The sequence below is a fragment of the Haemaphysalis longicornis genome, unplaced genomic scaffold, assembly GCF_048455015.1.
Source record: "Haemaphysalis longicornis isolate Haplotype H1 unplaced genomic scaffold, Haemaphysalis longicornis Haplotype H1 scaffold_6, whole genome shotgun sequence".
Lineage (NCBI taxonomy): Eukaryota > Metazoa > Arthropoda > Arachnida > Ixodida > Ixodidae > Haemaphysalis > Haemaphysalis longicornis.
In genome coordinates, this window is record NW_027526407.1 from 106,264,381 (window position 1) to 106,285,305 (window position 20,925).

At 48.4% G+C, this 20,925-nt stretch overlaps 1 protein-coding gene across 2 annotated transcripts in view; it reads right to left on the bottom strand.

The window, feature by feature from the left end:
• Positions 1–20,925, bottom strand: part of LOC144141857 (uncharacterized) — a 61,827-nt gene that overhangs the window by 10,998 nt on the left and 29,904 nt on the right. For both annotated transcript variants that reach the window (XM_077673341.1, XM_077673342.1), the window contains exon 7: positions 11,871–11,952. In XM_077673341.1, the coding sequence (XP_077529467.1) occupies positions 11,871–11,952 (82 nt within the window). The remainder of the gene's footprint in view (positions 1–11,870; positions 11,953–20,925) is intronic.

Here is a 20,925-nt window from a genome sequence, read left to right on the forward strand (position 1 = left end):
TGATCATGCCTGTGAAGGCAGGCTTCGTTATTCACTACGATGAGGTGCACTAAATTGCACCCCTCTCTAATATTTATTTCGAAACAAATACATGTCTTCAAATAATAAAAAAATTGATTCACTCCATCAGAAGATATTATAGTAGGCTAAACCGGCTGATTTTGATGCTAAAGTGAATGTTTATACTTTTTGTTTAAAGCAGGTGTTAACGTAGAGATCAGATAAAAAGTCTTTACGCTTAAAAAAGTTGAATCATGGGCTTCGTAAGTAAGCGTGGTATCCTTGAAAATTTTATGAAACGTTATTTATATAAAGATATTTTTATGGCCATATAATTACAAAAACTATCGCAAACTGCTAGGATATTTGAGAAAAAAGGGGGACCTCCAAATCAACCTTTATTAGCGACCTGTTGTCACGTCAGAATATTTCAGCATACGTTTATGATATTGCCACGAACCATGTATGGGCTTTCTTATTGATTGTTTGTTTTTTCTGCCGGCCCACGCCCGGCTGTGGTATCTGCGTTCCAAGCAAAGCGCGTCTTCCATTCTTTATTTTTATGCCAGACGGGCTATCAGATTCAGATAAGCAAACTGTTTCGCCCTAACGTCGCTAGCCCAGAATAATCGTCTGTGATCTGCAATGTTCTGGATGTGAATCGACGGTTCCAGAAACATTCGCGGCAAAAGATAAAAAGCCTGCAGAGCAGGCGTCTCCGCATTCGATTCTGCGACGCTCGCCGACGCAAGTCACTTTGTTGGCCGCGGCTTCGCCGCCTCTGTATTCTTTTGAGTTGTTAGGGGAGCACAAGTTGCTCCAAAAAACTTGTTTTGCTTCAAGACAACTGCGTCGTCCTTGGCTTCATGACATCTGGTGGAGGTGCTGGGTACTCACCCTTTATGCTCTCTACGACATCTGGAAGCCGCCAAGCCAGCGCAACCAGAGAAAGCCGCCGACTGCAAGGATTGCCACCCGAGTTCGGTCTCATGCCAGAATGCCCAAGAGAAGAAACTCTGCAACCAACACCATGGTGCAAGAAACAACGTCGCCAATCGTCCTGCAGCAGCTCCGGGAACCGCCATCGTTCCGGCGAGCCCCCGCTGAAACCCCCGAAGAATGGTTGGAGAAGCTGGAGCGCGTCCGCATCTTCAACAGGTGGGACGACGAAGAAACTTTCCGGCATGTCTTCTTTTACTTAGAAGATGCTGTTCGAACTTGGTTCGAGAACAATGAGAGTTCTTTGGCCGACTGGACTCAATTCGAAAGGGAGTTCCTTAAGACCATCACTACCATTGTGAGAAAAGAGCGAGCTGCGCTTTTGCTTGAAACTCGAACGCAGCACCCCAACGAAGGTATCGTGATCTTTGTTGAGGAGATAAAGTGACTTTTTCGCCGTATGGACCCCGAAATGACCGAAGAAAGGGAGCTCTGGTTTCTAATGCGAGGAATGAAGCAAGAACTTTTTGCTTGTATAGTCCGTAACCCGCCGAAGACGGTGGCTGAATTCGTGTCTGAGGCGCCCGCGATGGAGAAGACGCTGGAAATTCGAACGACGTAGTACGACCGCCCTGTCAACGCGCTGTTCTGGGAGTCCAACTGTGCCGCAACTGGAAGCTCCAATACATTGCGCGAGACCATTTGAGCAGTGGTCAAGGAGGAGCTTCAGAAGCTTTTTCCAACAACGCCGCCACCTCAAGTGGCTTCTCTGACTGACGTCATCCGTGAAGAGGTTCAACAGGCGCTGGGAACTTCTATGCCTTCCTAAGCACCACGTCAGCCCCAAGCGGTGACCTACACCGCAGGTCTTCATCAACCCCGCCCTGCTCCGACCCGTCGTTAAGAGGCCCAGCCATACCGCCGTTAAATGCCGCCCGCCCGACGCCCTGTAGACCAATACCAGGCGCCAAGGAAGACCGACGTGTGGCGAACGCCCTCTAATCGCTGTGCTGTGCACAGCGATTATCGGGCGTTTGCTGTTATTATTGGGCGTTCGCTGTGCACAGCGAACGCCCGCTGTGCTACCACTGCGGAGAGGCCGACCACATCTACCGTTGCTGCCCTTAAAAGATGCTCGGTCTGCGAGGTTTCCCCGTCGACGCACCACGCCCGCGACCCGGCCAGCGCCCTACTGAGATCAACGAATACCTGTCCAACACGAACCGAGGACCTGCCCGCTTGAACCGTTCGCCGTCGCCCTACCGGTACCAGTCTCCAAACCACCATAACACCGCTGACTTGTGACGTGGAGGGTCCCCCAGCCCACGTGGGGGAAACTAAAAGCAGCAACTTCTGGAGGTGAAGTTGCAGAACGGCAAAAAAACTAAAACCCTCCAACGACGCATGGCCGCACCGAAAACCGTACCTGCAGCACAACGACTCGATCTAACCCGCACGTGACTCACTAACCCGACGTCAACACGACGCGATGCGTATCCGAAGCGACAGAGCCTGCCGGTGAGAAGATGACGAGAATGACGACGCATGGTGCCCGACCGTCAACACGCACAAGCCGAGATACAATGCCCCGACGCACCAGAAACTCGAGGAAAGTGGAGTCCGATGTCCAGTTGTCCATCGACGGCTTTGACATAGTCGCCCTCATCGACACGGGAGCCGACCACTCGTTAATGAGCGGCTCATTCGCGTTGAAGCTGAAGAATGTTACGACGACATGGGACGGTCCGAATATACGCACATCAGGAGGCCATTTCGTAACGCCAAGTGGAACGTGCACATCAAGCGACACCATAGGCGGCACCACGTACCCTGCTGAGTTTGTTATTTCGCCTAACTGCTCCCGCGACGTAATTCTCGGAATGGACTTTTTGACGGACAACGGCGCAATAATTGATCTGCAGACCAAGTCGATAACTTTTTCCTCCGATCACTCTACGATGCCGCAGCCGAACCCCGATCACCAGGCTGCTGTCAGGATCGCCGACGATCACATCACCATGCCACTCCGCGCAAGCGTGATAGCCGCCGTCTACTATAAGGATGCTGCTTCTGACATCAACGCTATCGTTAGAGCGATCGAAGGTTGCTTCTCGATCGCGGTGGCTCTGTCGCAAGAGGCATCGCGTACTTTGAGCAACGCCAATCTCCCGTTTTGGTCACAACTTTCTCCGAAGAGTAACAGCATTTAAAAAATGGATCTGCAGCGGCGTTCCTCGAAGAAACGCAAGAAGCAAGTGACCTGATCGTGGCCGCCAACTTTGAACGCACACCCGATGACACCTTCAAGCTTCCGTAGCCCTTCGACGTGAATCCGGCGCTACCGCGAGAAAAACGTAACAAATTATTGGCTTTGTTGCGTCGCTACAGCGAGGGTTTTTCGTCGAGTTCAAACTTACGTCAGACACCCATAGCGAAGCACCGTAATATACCTCAAGATGGAGCCGGACCTACCCGACAGTCGCCATACCGCGTCTCTTTCCACGAACGGGAAGCCATCTGGACTCAAGTCGACGACATGCTGAGCGACGACATTATACAGCCATCGAAAAGCCCTGGGCTGCGCCGGTCGTACTCGTAAAGAAAAAAGACGGCACAATAAGGTTCTTCGTTGACTACTAGCGACTAAACAAAATCACCAAAAAGGACGTGTACCCCCTTCCCCGAATCGACGACGCCCTCGACCACCTCTGCCACGCGAAGTACTTCTCATCGATGGACCTGAAGACCGGCTACTGGCAAATTGAAGTGGACGAGAGAGACCGAGAGAAGACTGCATTTATAACCCCAGACGGCCTATACGAGTTCAAGGTGATGCCGTTTGGGCTGTGCACGGCGCCAGCAACGTTTCAAAGAGTCATGGACACTGCTAGCTGGCCTGAAGTGGCGCACTTGCCTTGTATACCTCGACGACGTTGTGGTATTCGCCCGGAATTTCGACGAACACCTTGTAAGGTTGGAGTCTGTACTCGAGGCCATTCGTACATCGGGGTTAACGCTGAAGCCTGAAAAGTGTCGTTTCGCGTATGAGGAGCTGAAGTTCTTGGGCCACGTTGTCAACGTCTCGGGAGTCCTACCTGACCCGGCCAAAACTTCGGCCATAGCGAACTTCCCAAGGACGAAAGACAAGAAGGGCGTGCGAAGATTTCTCGGACAGTGCGCATACTACCGGCGCTTCGTCGCAAATTTCGCCCGCATTGCAGAACCACTCATATGGTTGACGAAAGGTAGCACGCCTTTTAGCTGGGAAAACGACCAAGAAAAGGCAAATCTTCGAGCTGAAAAATCGCTTGGAAAGCCCTACCGTGCTCGCTCATTTCGACGAAAACGCAAAAACAGAAATGCACACCGACGCCAGCGATATAGGCTTAGGTGCCGTTCTCGTCCAAAAGCAAAGGAGGTAGCGAAAAAGTAATCGCCTTTGCCAGCCGTGGTCTGTCGAAGAAGGGGAAAAATTACTCAGCCTCTGAAAAAGAGTGCCTCGCAATTATATAGGCCATTTCAAAAATTTCGCCCATACGTATATGGTAGACCATTCAAGGTTGTCACAGACCACCATGCGCTGTGTTGGCTCACCAATTTGAAGGACTCCTCTGGCCGCCTTGGGCGTGGAGCTCGCGCCTGCAGGAGTTCGACGTTACAATCGTCTACAAATCCGGATAGAGACACTCCGACGCCGACTGCCTGTCCCCCGCCCCCGTCGACCGGCCACCACTAGAAGCCGATGAAGACAGGCCTTTTTCGGAGTCGTTACGGAGAGCGACCTACCCGCCCAGCAGCGTGCCGACCCCGACTTGCGCGTCATGATCGACTACCTCGAAGGACCAAATGTCGCCGTGCCTAGGGCGTTTAGGCGGTACTTGCAAGCATTCAGCCTCAAAAACTCCGTCCTCGTGAAGAAGAATTTCTGCCCTAGAACAAGAACGAATTACCTACTTGTGATCCCAGCAGAGCTCCGTGACGACATTTCGGAAACGTGCTACCACGACATGTCTTCCGGACATCTCGGCACAGCTCGCACTATTGCAAAAATCAAGGCGAAGTACTCCTGGCCCCGCCTTACATCCGACGTCACACACTACGTTCGGAGTTACCGTGACTGCCAGCGACGAAAAACGCCGGCGAGAAGACCCGCCGGTTTTGTGCAACCGATCGCCGTCCCGTCGAGGCCCTTTCAACAGTTTGGAATGGACCTTGTAGGCCCGACAATCACAGAACAAGTGGATTGTCGTGGCGACAGACTACATGACGCGCTAGGCAGAGACAGCCGCACTTCCGAGGGTAACTGCACAGGAAGTCGCAAAGTTCTTCATAAGCCAAGTTGTGCTGCGACATAGAGCCCCGGAAGTCCTAATCACGGACCGCGGAACGGCCTTTACTGCGGAGCTAATGCAAGGAATATTACGCTACAGCAACACGGATCACAAAAGAACGACGGCGTACCACCCCCAAACGAACGGACTAACAGAACGTCTGAACAAGACAATCGCAGATATGCTGTCAATGTACGTTGTCGTTGAACATAAGACTTGGGACGAAGTGCTCCCGCATGTCATACTTGCGTACAACAAGATTATCCAGGAGACGACGCAGCTGACGCCGTTCGAGCTTGTCTACGGAAGGCGGCCAACTACGATACTCGACGCCATGCTTCCGCACGTAGAAGACGACGACCTCAACACCGGCGTCGAAGAATACCTTCAGTGTGCGGAGGAGGCCCGTCAGCTGGCTCGAGTTCGTACAACGCGCCAGCAGCTCGTGGATGCCGGGCGCTACAACCTCCGACGCCGAGACGCCGAGTAGCACCCAGGGGACCGTGTTTGGGTTTGGATTCTCATCCTACGACGCGGTCTCAGTGAGACGCTTCTGCGACGATATTTCGGACCCTACCAAATGCTACGACGTGTCGGCCAACGTAAGTACCAGGTGATCCCCTATGGTGATTCCGGAACATCACGACGACGCCCGTGGACCGAAGTCGTCCACGTGGTTCGCTTGAAACATTACTATGCAAGATGAAGAATTTTTTAGTTGTTGTTGTTGTTTGTTCGGACTGTCTTATTTTAGCATCGGGTCGAGGCAGTGTTAAAGGGGGGGGGGTAATGCCGCGAACCATATATGCACTTGCTTTTTTATTGTTTTAGTTTTGTGCCGGCCACGCCCGGCTGTGTTATCTGCGTCAAGCAAAGCGCGTGTTCCATTCTTTTTTTTTAAAGCCGTAAGGGCTATCACATTCAGATAAGGAAACTGTTTCGGCCTAACGTCGCTAGCTCAGAATAATCGTCGGTGATCTACAATGGTCTTGATGTGAATCGACGGTTCCAGAAACACTCGAGCCGAAATATAAAAAGCCTGCACAGCAGACGCCTCAGCATTCGATTCTGGGACGCTCGCCGACGCAAGTCTCTTTGTTGACCGCTCCTTCGCCGCCTCTGTATTCTGTTGAGTTGTTAGGGGAGCACAAGTTCGCTCCAATAAACTTGTTTCCCCTTCAAGACAACTGCGTCATCCTTGGCTTCGTGACAATATTTCGCTAGCATTGTACGAAGCCTTGATGTATTGTATGAGAAACTATTCATCGCGTCTGTCCATAAAGTTGCACTGTTGCGTACTTTTGTCAATCGCTAAAACGCAAGGTACGTTGCATTTTTATGACTCCAGAGCATTTTATAAAAGCTGTAATTATATTTAAAATTATTTACGCAAATGATTACAAATGACAGAAATATTTGTTGTAAAAATACATCTCTACAACAATCCCATTTCTTGGTTTAATATATCGCTACATCCTACGAAAGTCAAGGCAGAAGGTGTGAAAGCGTTTTCTCCAGTTACAAACTCATAATAGAACGGGGAAGCAATACGCTTAGTTAAAAACGATGTGCTACCTTGTGGAACTTTTTAGGGGTAACCTGTAAAATTAGCACACGTGTGTTGATTTAAGAATAGTATCAAAAAAGGCGGTTATAAAAATTGTTTTTAACATTAAGAAAACATAACTATTGTCGTTGGTTCTTAATTTGTGGGTTACTTAGAGATATGTGCTGGTAAAAATATTGGCGACACGTAGATTACATTTTTAGAAACTACACGCTTTCTTCTAATAAAGTTATGATGGTGGTTTTCGTTTAAAGAATTATAAGTATATGGCTGCAACAACATTGGTGCTTGGAAGTTGTGTCCAATTGAACAAAGTAGCGTTTAAAACATTACTCATTCCACACATAAACGTTCCAGTTCTTACATTTTTTACATATTCTTAGGTAGGTTGGTCTTTCTCAAAGTATAAGTTAAGCTCTCAATTTCTGTTAAATATATAATTCCCAAGATTTATCACACGAATAGTGCTTGACAAACATGTAGGAGTCAATGTGGTATCTTGGCCGTAATGTTTGTCAAAAACCATTCTTAAGACGTTACACATTTAAGAACAGAACAGCCAAAAATGGAAAGCACAAAACAGGCTTAAGAGGCTAAACAAGAAAAAAAATATGTGCAGGCTCTGACAAAATCTTTACGAATGTGCCCGTTGAGGTGTATGAAATCTTTGACGACAAGGCCACCTGAAGGATAGGTGGCATATTGAGGACTACGCCATGAGTGCCACAAACATGCTTGAAGGTTCATGTTACTATTGCAAAGGAAGTGATTAAGATAGGCAGGTACAAGTGAGGCTTTTAGGAATGTGAATGGAGTTTGAGAAGCCAGTGTTATACACTTAGTCTGGTTAATCCATTTCGTTTTTGCAAATATAGGAAAAGGCAACAAATTGGCGGAAGTATAAAAAAGAAACAAAGAAAAACGGTATCAAAAGGAACAGTGGATATGAAGATCTTCTCTAGCTGAAACTGCATAGTCAAAAGCCAAAGTTGCCCAAATCCAAAATTTTGTTGCCTGCGTCTCACCGGGCAAGCATCTCTCGCCGCTTTGGAAGCGAAGCGCCTGATCTCGTATTGTTTTTTATGCCAAACATGCTGTCTCGTTTGAAAGACAGAGTATGTCGCGCTTTCGTCCCAAAACTTGAAAAATCTTTTAATATCGCCAGTATTCTGCCGATCTTAAATGGCTTTAGAAGCAATCAAATCTAGTTAAATGGCTCCACAAGGAATCACACGGAAAGAAAATGGCTTGCACTGGAAGGGTCGCGGAATTCACCTCGCCGACGCTCAACTGTGCATGTCTCTCTTTACTGTATCCTCGACGTGGGGGTTTCTTAAAGTACGCTCGAGTGCAAAATCTTCATCCACAAACCCGGTTTACTAGATGAAGCTTGCTTCATCCTTGGCTCCGTGACGCCTGGTAAATTTGTGGCGTACATGAATGCCAGGCACAGAGAATTCGACGAGCAAGTCCACTTCGTGTCACTCACAGACTGCATGGCTTGCATCCCAATTATGGGCACCTTCTATGCAACACGATGAAAGCGTATACAGCGAAAAATGACCCACCCTGCGAATGTGTCCCCCGTGGCTGTGCAATATCCCCGCCAACCATCTTTGTTCCGGGAATGAACCGCTGAAGATGCAGAGCTCTCGGGGACATTGAGCCCGTCTGGATATTCGACAGGTTGGAAGACGCTCTGTATGGCTTCTTCTATTTTAAGATGCACTAACAACTCTTTGCAAATCACGCATGCTCCCTTGTTAACTGGACACTAACAAAAGACTAGTACTGTAACACATTCAGCACCACAGTTCAAAAGAAACGACCCGTGCATTTTCTTGAAACGCGCACACAACACGACAAAAATGGCGTGACTTACTTTGTTCAAAAAATGAAAAGTTTATTTTGGCGTGAGAATCCTGAGATGACGGAATACAAAATATTAGGTTGGGGATATGAGGGGTAACGAAATATCTATACTCAAGCATTGTCCGGAACACCCGTAATACGGGGGACCGATTCGCGTGTGAGGCGGCCGCAAAGGAAAATACTGTTTATATTCAAATGAGGCCGTACGACCACCCAGTTATTGCGCAGGTTTCGAAGACTACCGAGTGAGGGGATATTACTCCGATACACGAAGTGAGACCATACGAGCAGAGGTTAGCGAAAAGTTCCGGAAACTCTTGTCAACGACGCCGCAATCCAACGACGCTTCCTTTTGTGAAAGTATCCGTGGAGAACTCCGACAAATCAAAAAAGTAAACCAAAGACGAGGTATGGTTTGCGGCACCATGCAGTAAACATACAGATCTGACGGCGGCACCAAAAAAATTGTGGTTGATCTGTATTTCATAGGAGTACGTAAAACACGTAAGTTAAAGGTGCCTTCACAACCGCAGTTGAATGGTCAAGGAACTTCCTTCATCTGCGAAGGGTCCGTGAGCCTTACCCCTCCAGAGGAAGTGACGCCGTCACGCGAGAAAAAAAACGGTTTATTCTGGGACCACAAAACCAAAACTGAAATGCTCATAAACAGCAACTTGAAACACAACGGTCATGGGAATAATGCCAGAGCGGAGTTTTCCTCAATTCACACGTGTCCCCCGTACACAAATGCCCTGTCATCGCGATATAAAATGTCGGGGCTCATTAGGGTCATGAGGCGCTACTTTGGTTCGTCTCTCCTAAACGGCAGAACGATACGAATGAGTCGGAGCGAAGGACGTAAGGCCCGTTCGTGGAGCTCCTCCCGTCTCCGCTCATAGCGCATTCGGTAGAGTGCCACCTACTTGCCGTTCCGGCGGGAGTGCTTGAGAGAGCATCTCTTCGAATCCAGGCGCCGCAGCGTCAATGGCACTTTTCCAGGCTTCGTGTACTTCTTCGTGTAGATCTTCGTGTACCCGGGAATAAAACACTTTCGTGTTACAAAAGGCTATAAGTGCAAAGCGTTTTGTGGGTATCATCTTGTGCCACCCCGTCCTTAGCGCTGTTACGCTGTCTTGATGTTTTTGAGCACCGCTTTTTTATCGGATAGTCATGTTTTAATTGATATCAGAAAATACGCGTATTGAAATATGCGTGTGACATATAGCATTTGATTGAAGGTGTGTGTGCCGACTACGGCTAGGATTTTCTAAGAGATGTTGAAGCAAACATTCCAAAGCCCAAAGACAGACAATGCTTAAAAAGCGGAATGAAAAATTCGCTGTAATACACAGGCAATAGCGAGCAGTTTTACCTACTGCTTTGAATATTTGTTTCCCTGTAGTTTCAACAACCACTGCATAGGGCAAGCTTATTTATGGCAAAGCGCATTTTGGTGATACTTGGAAATTTTTCACGAGCCAGTACTTTGGATTCTGGAGCAGTATTTACAGTTGTTCAAAGCCCCGTAGTTCTCAGTCATTGCAGAAAGTATAAGTAACCTTCCACCGGCCGTTGTGCTTGGGGTGCCTGATTTTTTTATTAGCAAATTCAGGTAACAAACCTCAGCTATTAGTTTGTAAAAATAGCTAATATCTGATTACCGCTGTATGCTCTTCATTTCAACCTCTTGAATTATGAGCGCAGCGATCGACATTTTCAGGCAAAGAAATGTGCTAGGTAGAAAGAGAGGTACCTATTTTTGTTCATGCATCTGCCGTGAAGTCTGCTACGAATGTATTTACTTTCAGCTCCAGCTCGCTGCCTGTTTTAAAAAAAGTACGGACACCTACGTCGTCACAATTTGAGCTGTAAAACGAACATTTGCCAGGTTGGACGACCGAGCAACTGTTTATTCTGCACTGTCAAAACTGAGACTCAAAATATCTGATTTAGATATGGTTACTACACACACCAGGTCGAAATGTACAGAATAGAACATCAATATTGCCTTGGCATTTTTTAGCCCTTTTTGAGTGGTTGACCTGTTGCTTTGCTGTTGAAAAATGAAAGTGTGGGGCTGTTTGCACGCCTTGTTGTCTATACTTAACATTTTCCGTGCTTCGTTTTTGCTTAGTAGTTGATAAGACTAACTAATATTTAAACTGTAAAAAATCATGTTACCCTGAACCCCAGTTTTCTTATTGATATTAGCCGGGAAAATCTCCGGGAAACATACTATTGCTGTGCTGCACTGTGGTGTGCGACGTGCCAATTCAAGTTCATTTCATCTCAGCCGGTCATACTTGTTTTATATTGATAGAGAAGTGTTCCCTCAGGGGCTTGAAGTTTTATTCTGTCAGCGTTCTAAAAAGAGAATAGCAAACAAGTGGGCGGGTTTATTAAATGGTCATTGCTTTGCGTAAAAAAGAGCGGGATAATAGGTGTATTCGTTTTATTAGGATTGTTACTTCGTATACTGTGTGCTTGACAAGAAAAGGATTTTGGATGATAGAGGCATATGAATATACACAAGGGAGTTCACATAGTTCGCTCTTATACGCCCGTGTACCAAGCAGAGTAAGATTCAACACTATTCAGTGACTTTTACACTTACCTTCCGACTGCAGCTCTCGCAGAACTAACATATTCAGTTCTTTAAAAGAATTTTGTGGGGGGCCAGTCGATTCATGATTCTTAAATGTATTTTCGCAAAAACCGAAGACAGGGCGCAAGAAAGGACACAGACAAAGGACACAACTTTCAACTTAACTTTAATCACCGCCGTAGCCGGTAAATATAGAAACAAGCAGAGCATGCGCAGCATGCGCCATAGGAGGGCATCACGACTACGCAAATGTGTCAATCAACCGAAGTGCACAAAGAAAGACTTCTTCTAGTGAAATAAACGCGTATTTGCTTCATGTAAATGCTTCCAGAAGTTCCCGTGCGGTAGGTCGCATCTCTGCTCCTACCCAAAATCCTAATCTCCCCCAAACATGGCTCAAACTTGCAGGCATCGCCATGCGGGGGAAAATGCGCCTTTTATTTAGGAAGAGAATAATTACGAATATTCAGTTCTTCATACGGTGCAATTTAAAAAAAAAAATAGCGGGTAGGATAGTACACGTTACTGCACTGATTAGGAGAGAAAGATAGCTCACCTATTTCATAGTGCGGAATGCACTGCTCTCCACTGCAGAGTCCAGCCGGTCCCACTCGCTTCTTCGGTCCATCAGAAACCATCTACATATAATCATAATATTACGACCACAAAATACGAATTAGTACTGGTGTCTTCGCAGAATTGGGATCTTAATGCCTGCCGGCAGGGGAGTGGGAGAGTGGGGGGAAGGATGCGGTTGCAAGTTTGTCTCAAACTGCACTACGAATGATTTCTTGGGATATGTATGAATTATCTTGATCACACTCCGTTCCTTGACCTATAGTTTAAATAAAAATGGCCTCTTTGTTTAAAATATTGTGTTTAAATCTTGTGCGAGGAAGTTTTAGAGTTTAAGTGTAGCACGTTTCCGAATGTCGGAAAACGGTATAAAAAAACGGAAGGCGTATGACAAACGTTTTTGGTTACCCTTAGCTTTCCTAATGGTTTTCAAGGCAAAAGCACTGGGACACTTATTTACGTATTTACTGCTATCTCAAGTTTTTTTGTTTTTTGTACTTCGTGTTGGTATTTTAGTGCAACTTTTGTCAGCAAATCATACTCCCACAAGATTTATCTTACAAAGTTTTAGAATTCGATGGGGCTGGGGGCGCGACTGTTAGTCATGCGCCATCGCGTCCAGGTTCCACACAGCAGGCAATATTTTACAACTTTATTGTTTAAAATTTATAATTTTGGAGAATTTGCGCAGTGCAAACACTGACGCTCAAAGCTCGTGCTTCCTGTATAACCCCCAGTGCGTACTGGTAACAAAGAAAGAACAACGAAAACAACTACTGTGGCTCAACATCGGCAATGTGCAGAGATCTGGGACAACAAATTAGTTGTTCAAGGATTGCTGGAATGATATATTTTCTTTGACGTCATAAAAAATATTTAAAAAAAATTCCTCCCCAAACGACACGGCCACTGGTTAGTCACCGTGGAAACTCTCGACAATATTGATATTGCCGCCAACCATACATTGTGTTTGTTTATTTGTGTTTTGCTTTTACCGCCCGGCTGCGCCGGTCTGTGTTATCTCTGCGCCAAGGGAAGCGCGTGTTCCATTCTTTCTTTCTGTGCCGCATGAGTTATCTGTAGTGATAGGGAGAGCATTCCGATCTAACGTGAACAGCCCAGAATAATCTTCTTGGATCTACTATGTTCTCGATGCGAATCGACGTTTCGAGAACCACGCGCGCCAAAAGATAAAAAGCCTGCAGTGCGGACGCCGGGGCATTTGATTCGACCACACTCGCCTGTGCAAGTCACTTTGTTGACAGCTGCTTCGCCGCCTCTGTATTCTTTTGAGTTGTTAGGGGAGCACAAGTTCGCTCCAATAAATTTGTTTCTTTTCTAAACAACTGCGTCGTCCTTGGCTTCGTGACATCTGGTGGAGGTGCGGGGTACGCACCCTTCATGCCCACTACAACCTCGAAAAGCCGCCAAGCCAGTCCAACAAGAGCCAGCCCCCGCCTGCAAAATTAACCGCCCTAGTTCGGTTTGATGCCAGAAGGGCCCAAGAAAAGGAACGCTGCAACCAACACCATGATGCAAGAAACAACGTCGCCAATCGTCCTGCAGCAGCCCCGGGAACCGCCATCGTTCCGAGGAGCCCCCGCAGAAGACCCAGAAGAATGGTTGAAGAAACTGGAGCGCGTCCGGAAATTCAACAGGTGGGACGACGCAGAAACGTTCCGGCACGTTTTCTTTTACTTGGAAGATTCGGCTCGCACTTGGTTCGAGAACCACGAGAGCTCCTTGACAAACTGGGATCAGTTCAAAAGCGAGTTTATTAAGTCCTTCACTACCGTCGTGCGGAAAGAAAGAGCCGCCCTTTTGTAGGAAACGGGCACGCAACACCCCAACGAAGGTGTCGTGATCTTCGTTGAGGAGATGAAGCAGCTATTTCGCCGCGCGGACCCCGAAATGACGGGAGAAAAGAAGTTGCGCTTCCTAATGCGCGGAGTGAAGGAGGAACTGTTTGCTGGACTAGTCCGAAACCCGCCCAAAACCGTCGCCGAATTCGTGACCGAAGCCAGCACCATTGAGAAAGCCCTCGAAATGCGTGCTAAGCAGTATGACCGCAACTTTGTTGGCGCGGCCAATGCGAATGACTTTGGCAGCCCGCGGATCACGGCCGACAGCCTACGAGAGACTATCCGCGCAATTGTGAGAGAGGAGCTGCGGAAACTTCTCCCAACGCCGCCGCAGCCCCAAGTCGCTTCCCGCACCGACGTGATTAGAGAAGAAGTGCAACAAGCGTTGGGAACTTCTACGCCATCCGAGGTACCCCGAGAGCCACAAGCTATGACATACTCCGCGGCTGTTCGTCGACCCCGCCCTGCTTCAACACGCCGTCAAGAGGCCCCGCCGTACCGCCGCCCACTGTCACCCGCCCGACCCCCGGTAGCCCGAAACCAGACGCCGAGGAAGACGGACGTATGGCGAACTCCCGATAACCGTCCTCTGTGCTACCACTGCGGAGAGGCTGACCACATTTACCGTCGCTGCCCATACAAGAGACCCGGACTGCATGGTTTCTCCGTCGACGCACCTCTCCCTGGCCAACGACCACGTGAGATCGACGAGTATCTATCTGAAACCAGCCGTGGACAAGCGCGTTTCAACCGTTCGCCGTCGCCCTACCCCTACCAATCGCCGAACCGCCGTAGCAACGCTGACTTCGCCCGTGGAAGGTCCCCCAGCCCACGCGGGGGAAACTAAAGACGGCAACTTCTGGAGTTGAAATTGCTCTACTGCGAAAAACTAGAAACCCTCCAACGACGCAAGGACGCGCTGAAGACAGTGATTCACGACATGCCCTCATCCCGACCACCCGACCTAATCCTGACGAGACTCCCGAACACGACGACAGCTACACGGCGCGACGCGTACCCGACCTGACCGAGACGTTCGTTGAGAAGACGACGACAACGACGATGCACAGTACCCGACCATCAACACGTACAAGCAGAGATACGACGCCCCGACGAACTCGGAACTCGAGGACGACTGCATCTGACGTCAAGGTGTCCATCGACGGCTTTGACGTAGTCGCCCTCGTAGACACGGGAGCTGACTATTCGGTAATGAGCGGACCATTTGCGTCTAAACTGAAGAAAGTTATGACCAGATGGGACGGTCCGCACATACGCACAGCAGGAGGCCACCTCGTGACGCCAAGTGGAACGTGCACATCGCGCGTCACCATAGACGGCACAACGTACCCTGCGGCGTTCGTCGTTCTGCCTAACTGCTCCCGCGACGTGATTTTCGGAATGGACTTTTTGACGGACAACGGCGCAATAATTGATCTGCAGACCAAGTCGATAACATTTTCCTCCAATCACTCCACGACGCCGCAGCTGAACCCCGATAACCGTGCTGCTGTCAGGATCGCCGACGATCACATCACCCTGCCACCCCGCGCAAGCTTGATGATCGCCGTCTACTGTGAGGATGCTGCTTCTGACATCGACGTTATCGTAGAGAGTGATCGAAGGTTGCTTCTCGACCGCGGTGTCTCCGTCGCAAGAGGCATTGCGCACTTTAAGCAACGCCAATCTCACGTTTTGGTCACTAATTTCACCGAAAAGTACCAGCATTTAAACAAGGGAGCTGCAATTGCGTTCATCGAAGAAACGCAAGAAGCAAGTGATGTGATCGCAATCGCCGACTTTGAACGCACACCCGTAGAAACATTCAAGCTCCCGCAGCCGTTCGACGTGAATCCGGCACTACGGCAAGAACAACGGAAAAAATTATTGGCTTTGCTGCGTCGCTATAGCGAATGTTTTTCGTCGAGCGCAAAACTGCGTCAGACCCCTCTAGCGAAGCACCGAATAATAACCGAAGATGGAGCCCGACCTACCCGACAGTCACCGTACCGCGTCTCTTCACACGAACGGGAAGCCATCCGGACTCCAGTCGACGACATGCTGAGCGATGACATTATACAGCCATCGAAAAGCCGCTGGGCTGCGCCCGTCGTACTCGTAAAGAAAAAAGACGGCACATTAAGGTTTTGCGTTGACTACCGGCGACTGAACAAAATCACGACAAAGGACGTGTACCCCCTCCCCCGAATCGACGACACCCTCGACCACCTCTGCCACGCGAAGTACTTCTCATCGATGGACCTGAAGACCGGCTACTGGCAAATTGAAGTGGACGAGAGAGACCGAGAGACGACTGCATTTATAACCCCAGACGGCCTATACGAGTTCAAGGTGATGCCGTTTGGGCTGTGCACAGCACCAGCGACGTTTCCAATTGTCATGGACACTGTGCTAGCTGGCCTTAAGTGGCAAACCTGCCTCGTATACCTCGACGACGTAGTGGTATTCGCCCGGACTTTCGACGAACACCTTGCAAGGTTGGAGTCTGTACTCGAGGCCATTCGTACGTCGGGGTTGACGCGACGCTGAAGCCTGAAAAGTGCCGCTTCGCGTACGAGGAACTGAAGTTTTTGGGCCATGTCGTCAACGCCGCGGGAGTCCTGCCTGACTCGGCGAAAACTTCAGCCATAGCGAACTTCCCAAGGCCGAAAGATAAGAAGGGCGTGCGCAGATTTCTTGGACTGTGCGCATACTACCGGCGCTTCGTCGCAAACTTCGCACGCATTGCAGAGCCGCTAACGCGCTTGACGAAAGATAGCACCGCTTTCAGCTGGGAAGACGACCAAGAAAAAGCATTCGGCGAGCTGCAAAAACGCCTGCAAAGCCCGCCCGTGCTCGCTCATTTCGACGGAAGTGCCGAAACGGAAATGCATACGGACGCCAGTGATATAGGCTTGGGTGCCGTCCTTGTCCAAAAGCAAAGCGGTTGCGAAAGGGTAATCGCCTATGCTAGCCGTGGTCTGTCGAAGGAGGAGAAAAACTATTCTGCCTCTGAGAAAGAGTGCCTGGCTATTATATGGGCGATTTCAAAATTTCGCCCATACGTGTATGGAAGGCCATTCAAGGTTGTAACAGACCACCATGCGCTGTGTTGGCTCGCCAATTTGAAGGACCCCTCTGGCCGTCTTGGGCGGTGGAGCTTGCGCCTGCAGGAGTTCGACGTTACAGTCGTTTTTAAATCCGGCAGGAAACACTCCGACGCCGACTGCCTGTCCCGCGCCCCCGTCGACCCACCACCACAAGACTCTGATGAAGACAGCGCGTTCTTCGGGATCGTGACGGAGAGCGACCTAGCCGCCCAGCAGCGTGCCGACCCCGACTTACGCGTCATAATCGAGTACCTCGAGGGATGCAACGTTGCCGTTCCTAGGACCTTCAAACGCAGCTTACCAGCATTCAGCCTGAGAAACTCCGTCCTTGTGAAGAAGAATTTCAGCCCCGGAACAAGAGCGAATTACCTTCTCGTCATCCCCGCGGACCTTCGTGACGAAATTTTTGAAGCGTGCCACGACGACCCGTCTTCCGGACATCTGGGCACAGCCCGCACTATTGGAAAAATCAAGGCGAGGTACTACTGGCCCGGCCTTACCTCTGACGTCACCCACTACGTCCGGAGCTGCCGTGACTGCCAGCGAAGAAAACGCCGCCGACAAGACCCGCCGGACTTCTTCAACCGATCGCCGTCCCATCGAGACCATTTTAACAGATTGGAATGGACCTTTTAGGCCCGTTCCCTACGTCACGATCACAGAACAAGTGGATTGTCGTAGCGACAGACTACATGACGCGCTACGCAGAGACCGCCGCTCCTCCGAGAGGGACTACACAAGAAGTGGCGAAGTTCTTTATAGCCAAGTTGTGCTGCGACATGGACCCCCGGAAGTCCTAATCACAGACCGCGGAACGGCATTTACTGCGGAGCTGATGCAAGGAGTATTACGCTACAGGAACACGGTTCACCGAAGAACGACGGCGTACCACCCCCAAACGAACGGACTAACAGAACGTCTGAACAAGACAATCGCAGATATGCTGTCAATGTACGTTGACGTTGAACATAAGACTTGGGACGAAGTGCTCCCGTATGTCACATTTGCGTACAACACGGCTATCCAGGAGACGACACAGCTGACGCCGTTCGAGCTTGTCTACGGTAGAAGGCCGACTACGATGCTCGACGCCATGCTTCCGCACGTAGAAGACGACGACCTCAACGCCGACGTCCACGGATATCTTCAACGTGCGGAGGAGGCCCGCCACCTCGCTCGAGTTCGTATAACGGACCAGCAGCTGGTGGATGTGGGCCGCTACAACCTCCGACGCCGAGACGCCGAGTACCAACCAGGGGATCGCGTGTGGGTTTGCACTCCCATCCGACGACGCGGACTCAGTGAGAAGCTCCTGCGACGGTATTTCGGACCCTACCAGATTCTACCACGCGTTGGCCAACTTACCTACGAAGTGATCCCGGATGGTGACTCCGGCACATCACGACGACGCACGCGGCCTGAAGGCGTCCACGTGGTTCGCTTAAAACCTTTCAACGGACGATGACGAACTTTTATTTTCATTTGCTCGGACTGTCGCTTATGTTAGCATCGGGTCGATGCACTCTTAGAGGGGGGGGGGGTAATGCCGCGAACCATACATTGGGTTTGTTTATTTGTGTTTTGCTTTTACCGCCCGGCTGCGCCGGTCTGTGTTATCTCTGCGCCAAGGGAAGCGCGTGTTCCATTCTTTCTTTCTGTGTCACATGTGTTATCTGTTGTGATAGGGAGAGCATTCCGATCTAACGTGAACAGCCCAGAATAATCTTCTTGGATCTACTATGTTCTCGATGCGAATCGACGTTTCGAAAACCACGCGAGCCAAAAGATAAAAAGCCTGCAGTGCGGACGCCGGGGCATTCGATTCGACGACACTCGCCTGTGCAAGTCACTTTGTTGACCGCTGCTTCACCGCCTCTGTATTCTTTTGAGTTGTTAGGGGAGCACAAGTTCGCTCCAATAAACTTGTTTCTTTTCTAAACAACTGCGTCGTCCTTGGCTTCGTGACAATATGTAATGTTTATATGCTGTTGTGCGCGTATCGTGTATGGCGATGTATGTTGAGTGTAACGCACTCCGATGTTGATGCGATTAAGGTGTCTTATTTTATTCTGAATATTTTGTAGCTCCACAACCTGTATAATAAAAAAATATTTCTCGTCTGAATGGCTCTACGAGACCCGGATTTAACTGCAATTCGCCATAAGTAATATTTAGTTTATTTTTACGGCGGACCATTTTCTTCAGTGGACTACTGCAAAAAGAAACACGTATCTTTCCTAATCGGTCAGTTAAGCACTTTATCTGTAAACAAATACTGGCTCTTCGGAGAGGAAATGTCTTTGCACTGACGCGGGAATAAAATGTTATCACAGATGGAATAAAACTTGTGCAGACGCCCTGGTAAAAGCGACTGAATGGAGTAATGCATTGTGCAGCGCGAAAATATTTCTTAAAATTTCTAGCTGCGAAAGAGCTGCAGGATAACGTTGACGAAAACGTTCTAGAGGAACCATTGATGTCAAAGTTTCGTTCATTCGAAAGATTTTATACATGGAATAACACTGACACTAATTTTGCAGGCAAGGTTACCAAAATAATTTATATGATAAAAAAGATGGTTATGTAAGTCACTGCTCATTGCACACTCTAAAACCGATGACTTATTATGCGCAGCTTAGCAAACGGTTGAGACCGGCACAAGTAAGCCAAATTTAGGCAAGGCTTATATTCTTGTAGAACGAGCAATGTTCGTTTGAATGCAATGCACGTTCATTGTACAGCAGTATAAATGGAGGGCTGAACCACGGAAGTTACGAACACAGGAGTTATCATTAATGCATTGGTGCGTACAGATCGCGCTAGGCTCGTTATATCTGCACAGTAGTCTGGCGGTTCTTGGTTGTCTCACACGCCACTAAAATAAGCGACTTTGTCTTTCGTGACCCTGTGTATACAGCATACCACATGTTTAACAAAACGAATATTATCAACCCTAACAAAAACAATCCCGGCGATAATACGGGAAAGCGAGTGCCGACAGGGGGCCTGAGCGATATTCTTGAGCTGTATACAGGAGGGAAGCAATGAAACACATTTCGCTGTGTGCTGGAGCTACACTCTACATACGTAAGATTTGTTCAAAAACCTGGTTGAATACATCTCCGCTTAGGTCACGCAACAGACAATTCAGTGGGAGAATTGAAGTACTGGAATAAATTATGTATTTCTCGTTGTTTAAATCTATCGCCCCAGGCCAAGCACTGGAGACACTAAAACCACCTAATATTGTAAGTAAAATACAATTTATTTTGTCGCCATGTCCCCTTTAGTACGGAGGGTGTGCACAAGTTCTTGTCGAACAACAAGCTACCATGATTAGGTTAGTGACAAGATCTGCAAAGTTGTTATCTTAACGAGTGTGGGCACTGAATGTCGCAACGTGATTAGAGGATTTAACGCAGAAGTTTGAATAGCAAAAAGCAAAGAAACGTGTTTACAAAAATTATAATTGCATCACGGTGTCGAAACAGCTAACTGCGCGCAGGTTAAAATCTTAAAAGAGCTTCCCATACAGGCGTAACTGGAATAAATTGACACGGAATTCATAGCAAAGTTGAGAAGTAAGTAACGTACTTTGTTTTTCTGCCATGTACACGTATCATGCAGGGCAGGTTGTGTCAATGCTGCATAATTTTTGGAAAATAGTCTGGCAATGTTCCCGAGAAATTGCACCATGGCACAGAAAGTATTAATACTAAATTCTAGTTTTTCAACAAAAGTTCATATGGTGTAAGTAAATCACTCATTTCAATAAATTTCAAATAAGCATTCATTGTACCCTATAGCATTTTACAATGTGGTGCAAACCGCCGCCACCTTTCCCTTCCCGAAGACCGCTATGCGAATTTTACACACCATATGATGAATTGCGCACTGAGGTATTTTTATACTGAGTAATATCACTGAGCTATTTCTCTTAAAAGCATGAAATCTGCAAATTTCCGTAAACATACGCACACAAGCACTTAGCATCGATCGCATCGACAATTCCGTTGAAAAAAAAAACACAACATCGCATGGTGTTTTGAGTACGAAACTTCCG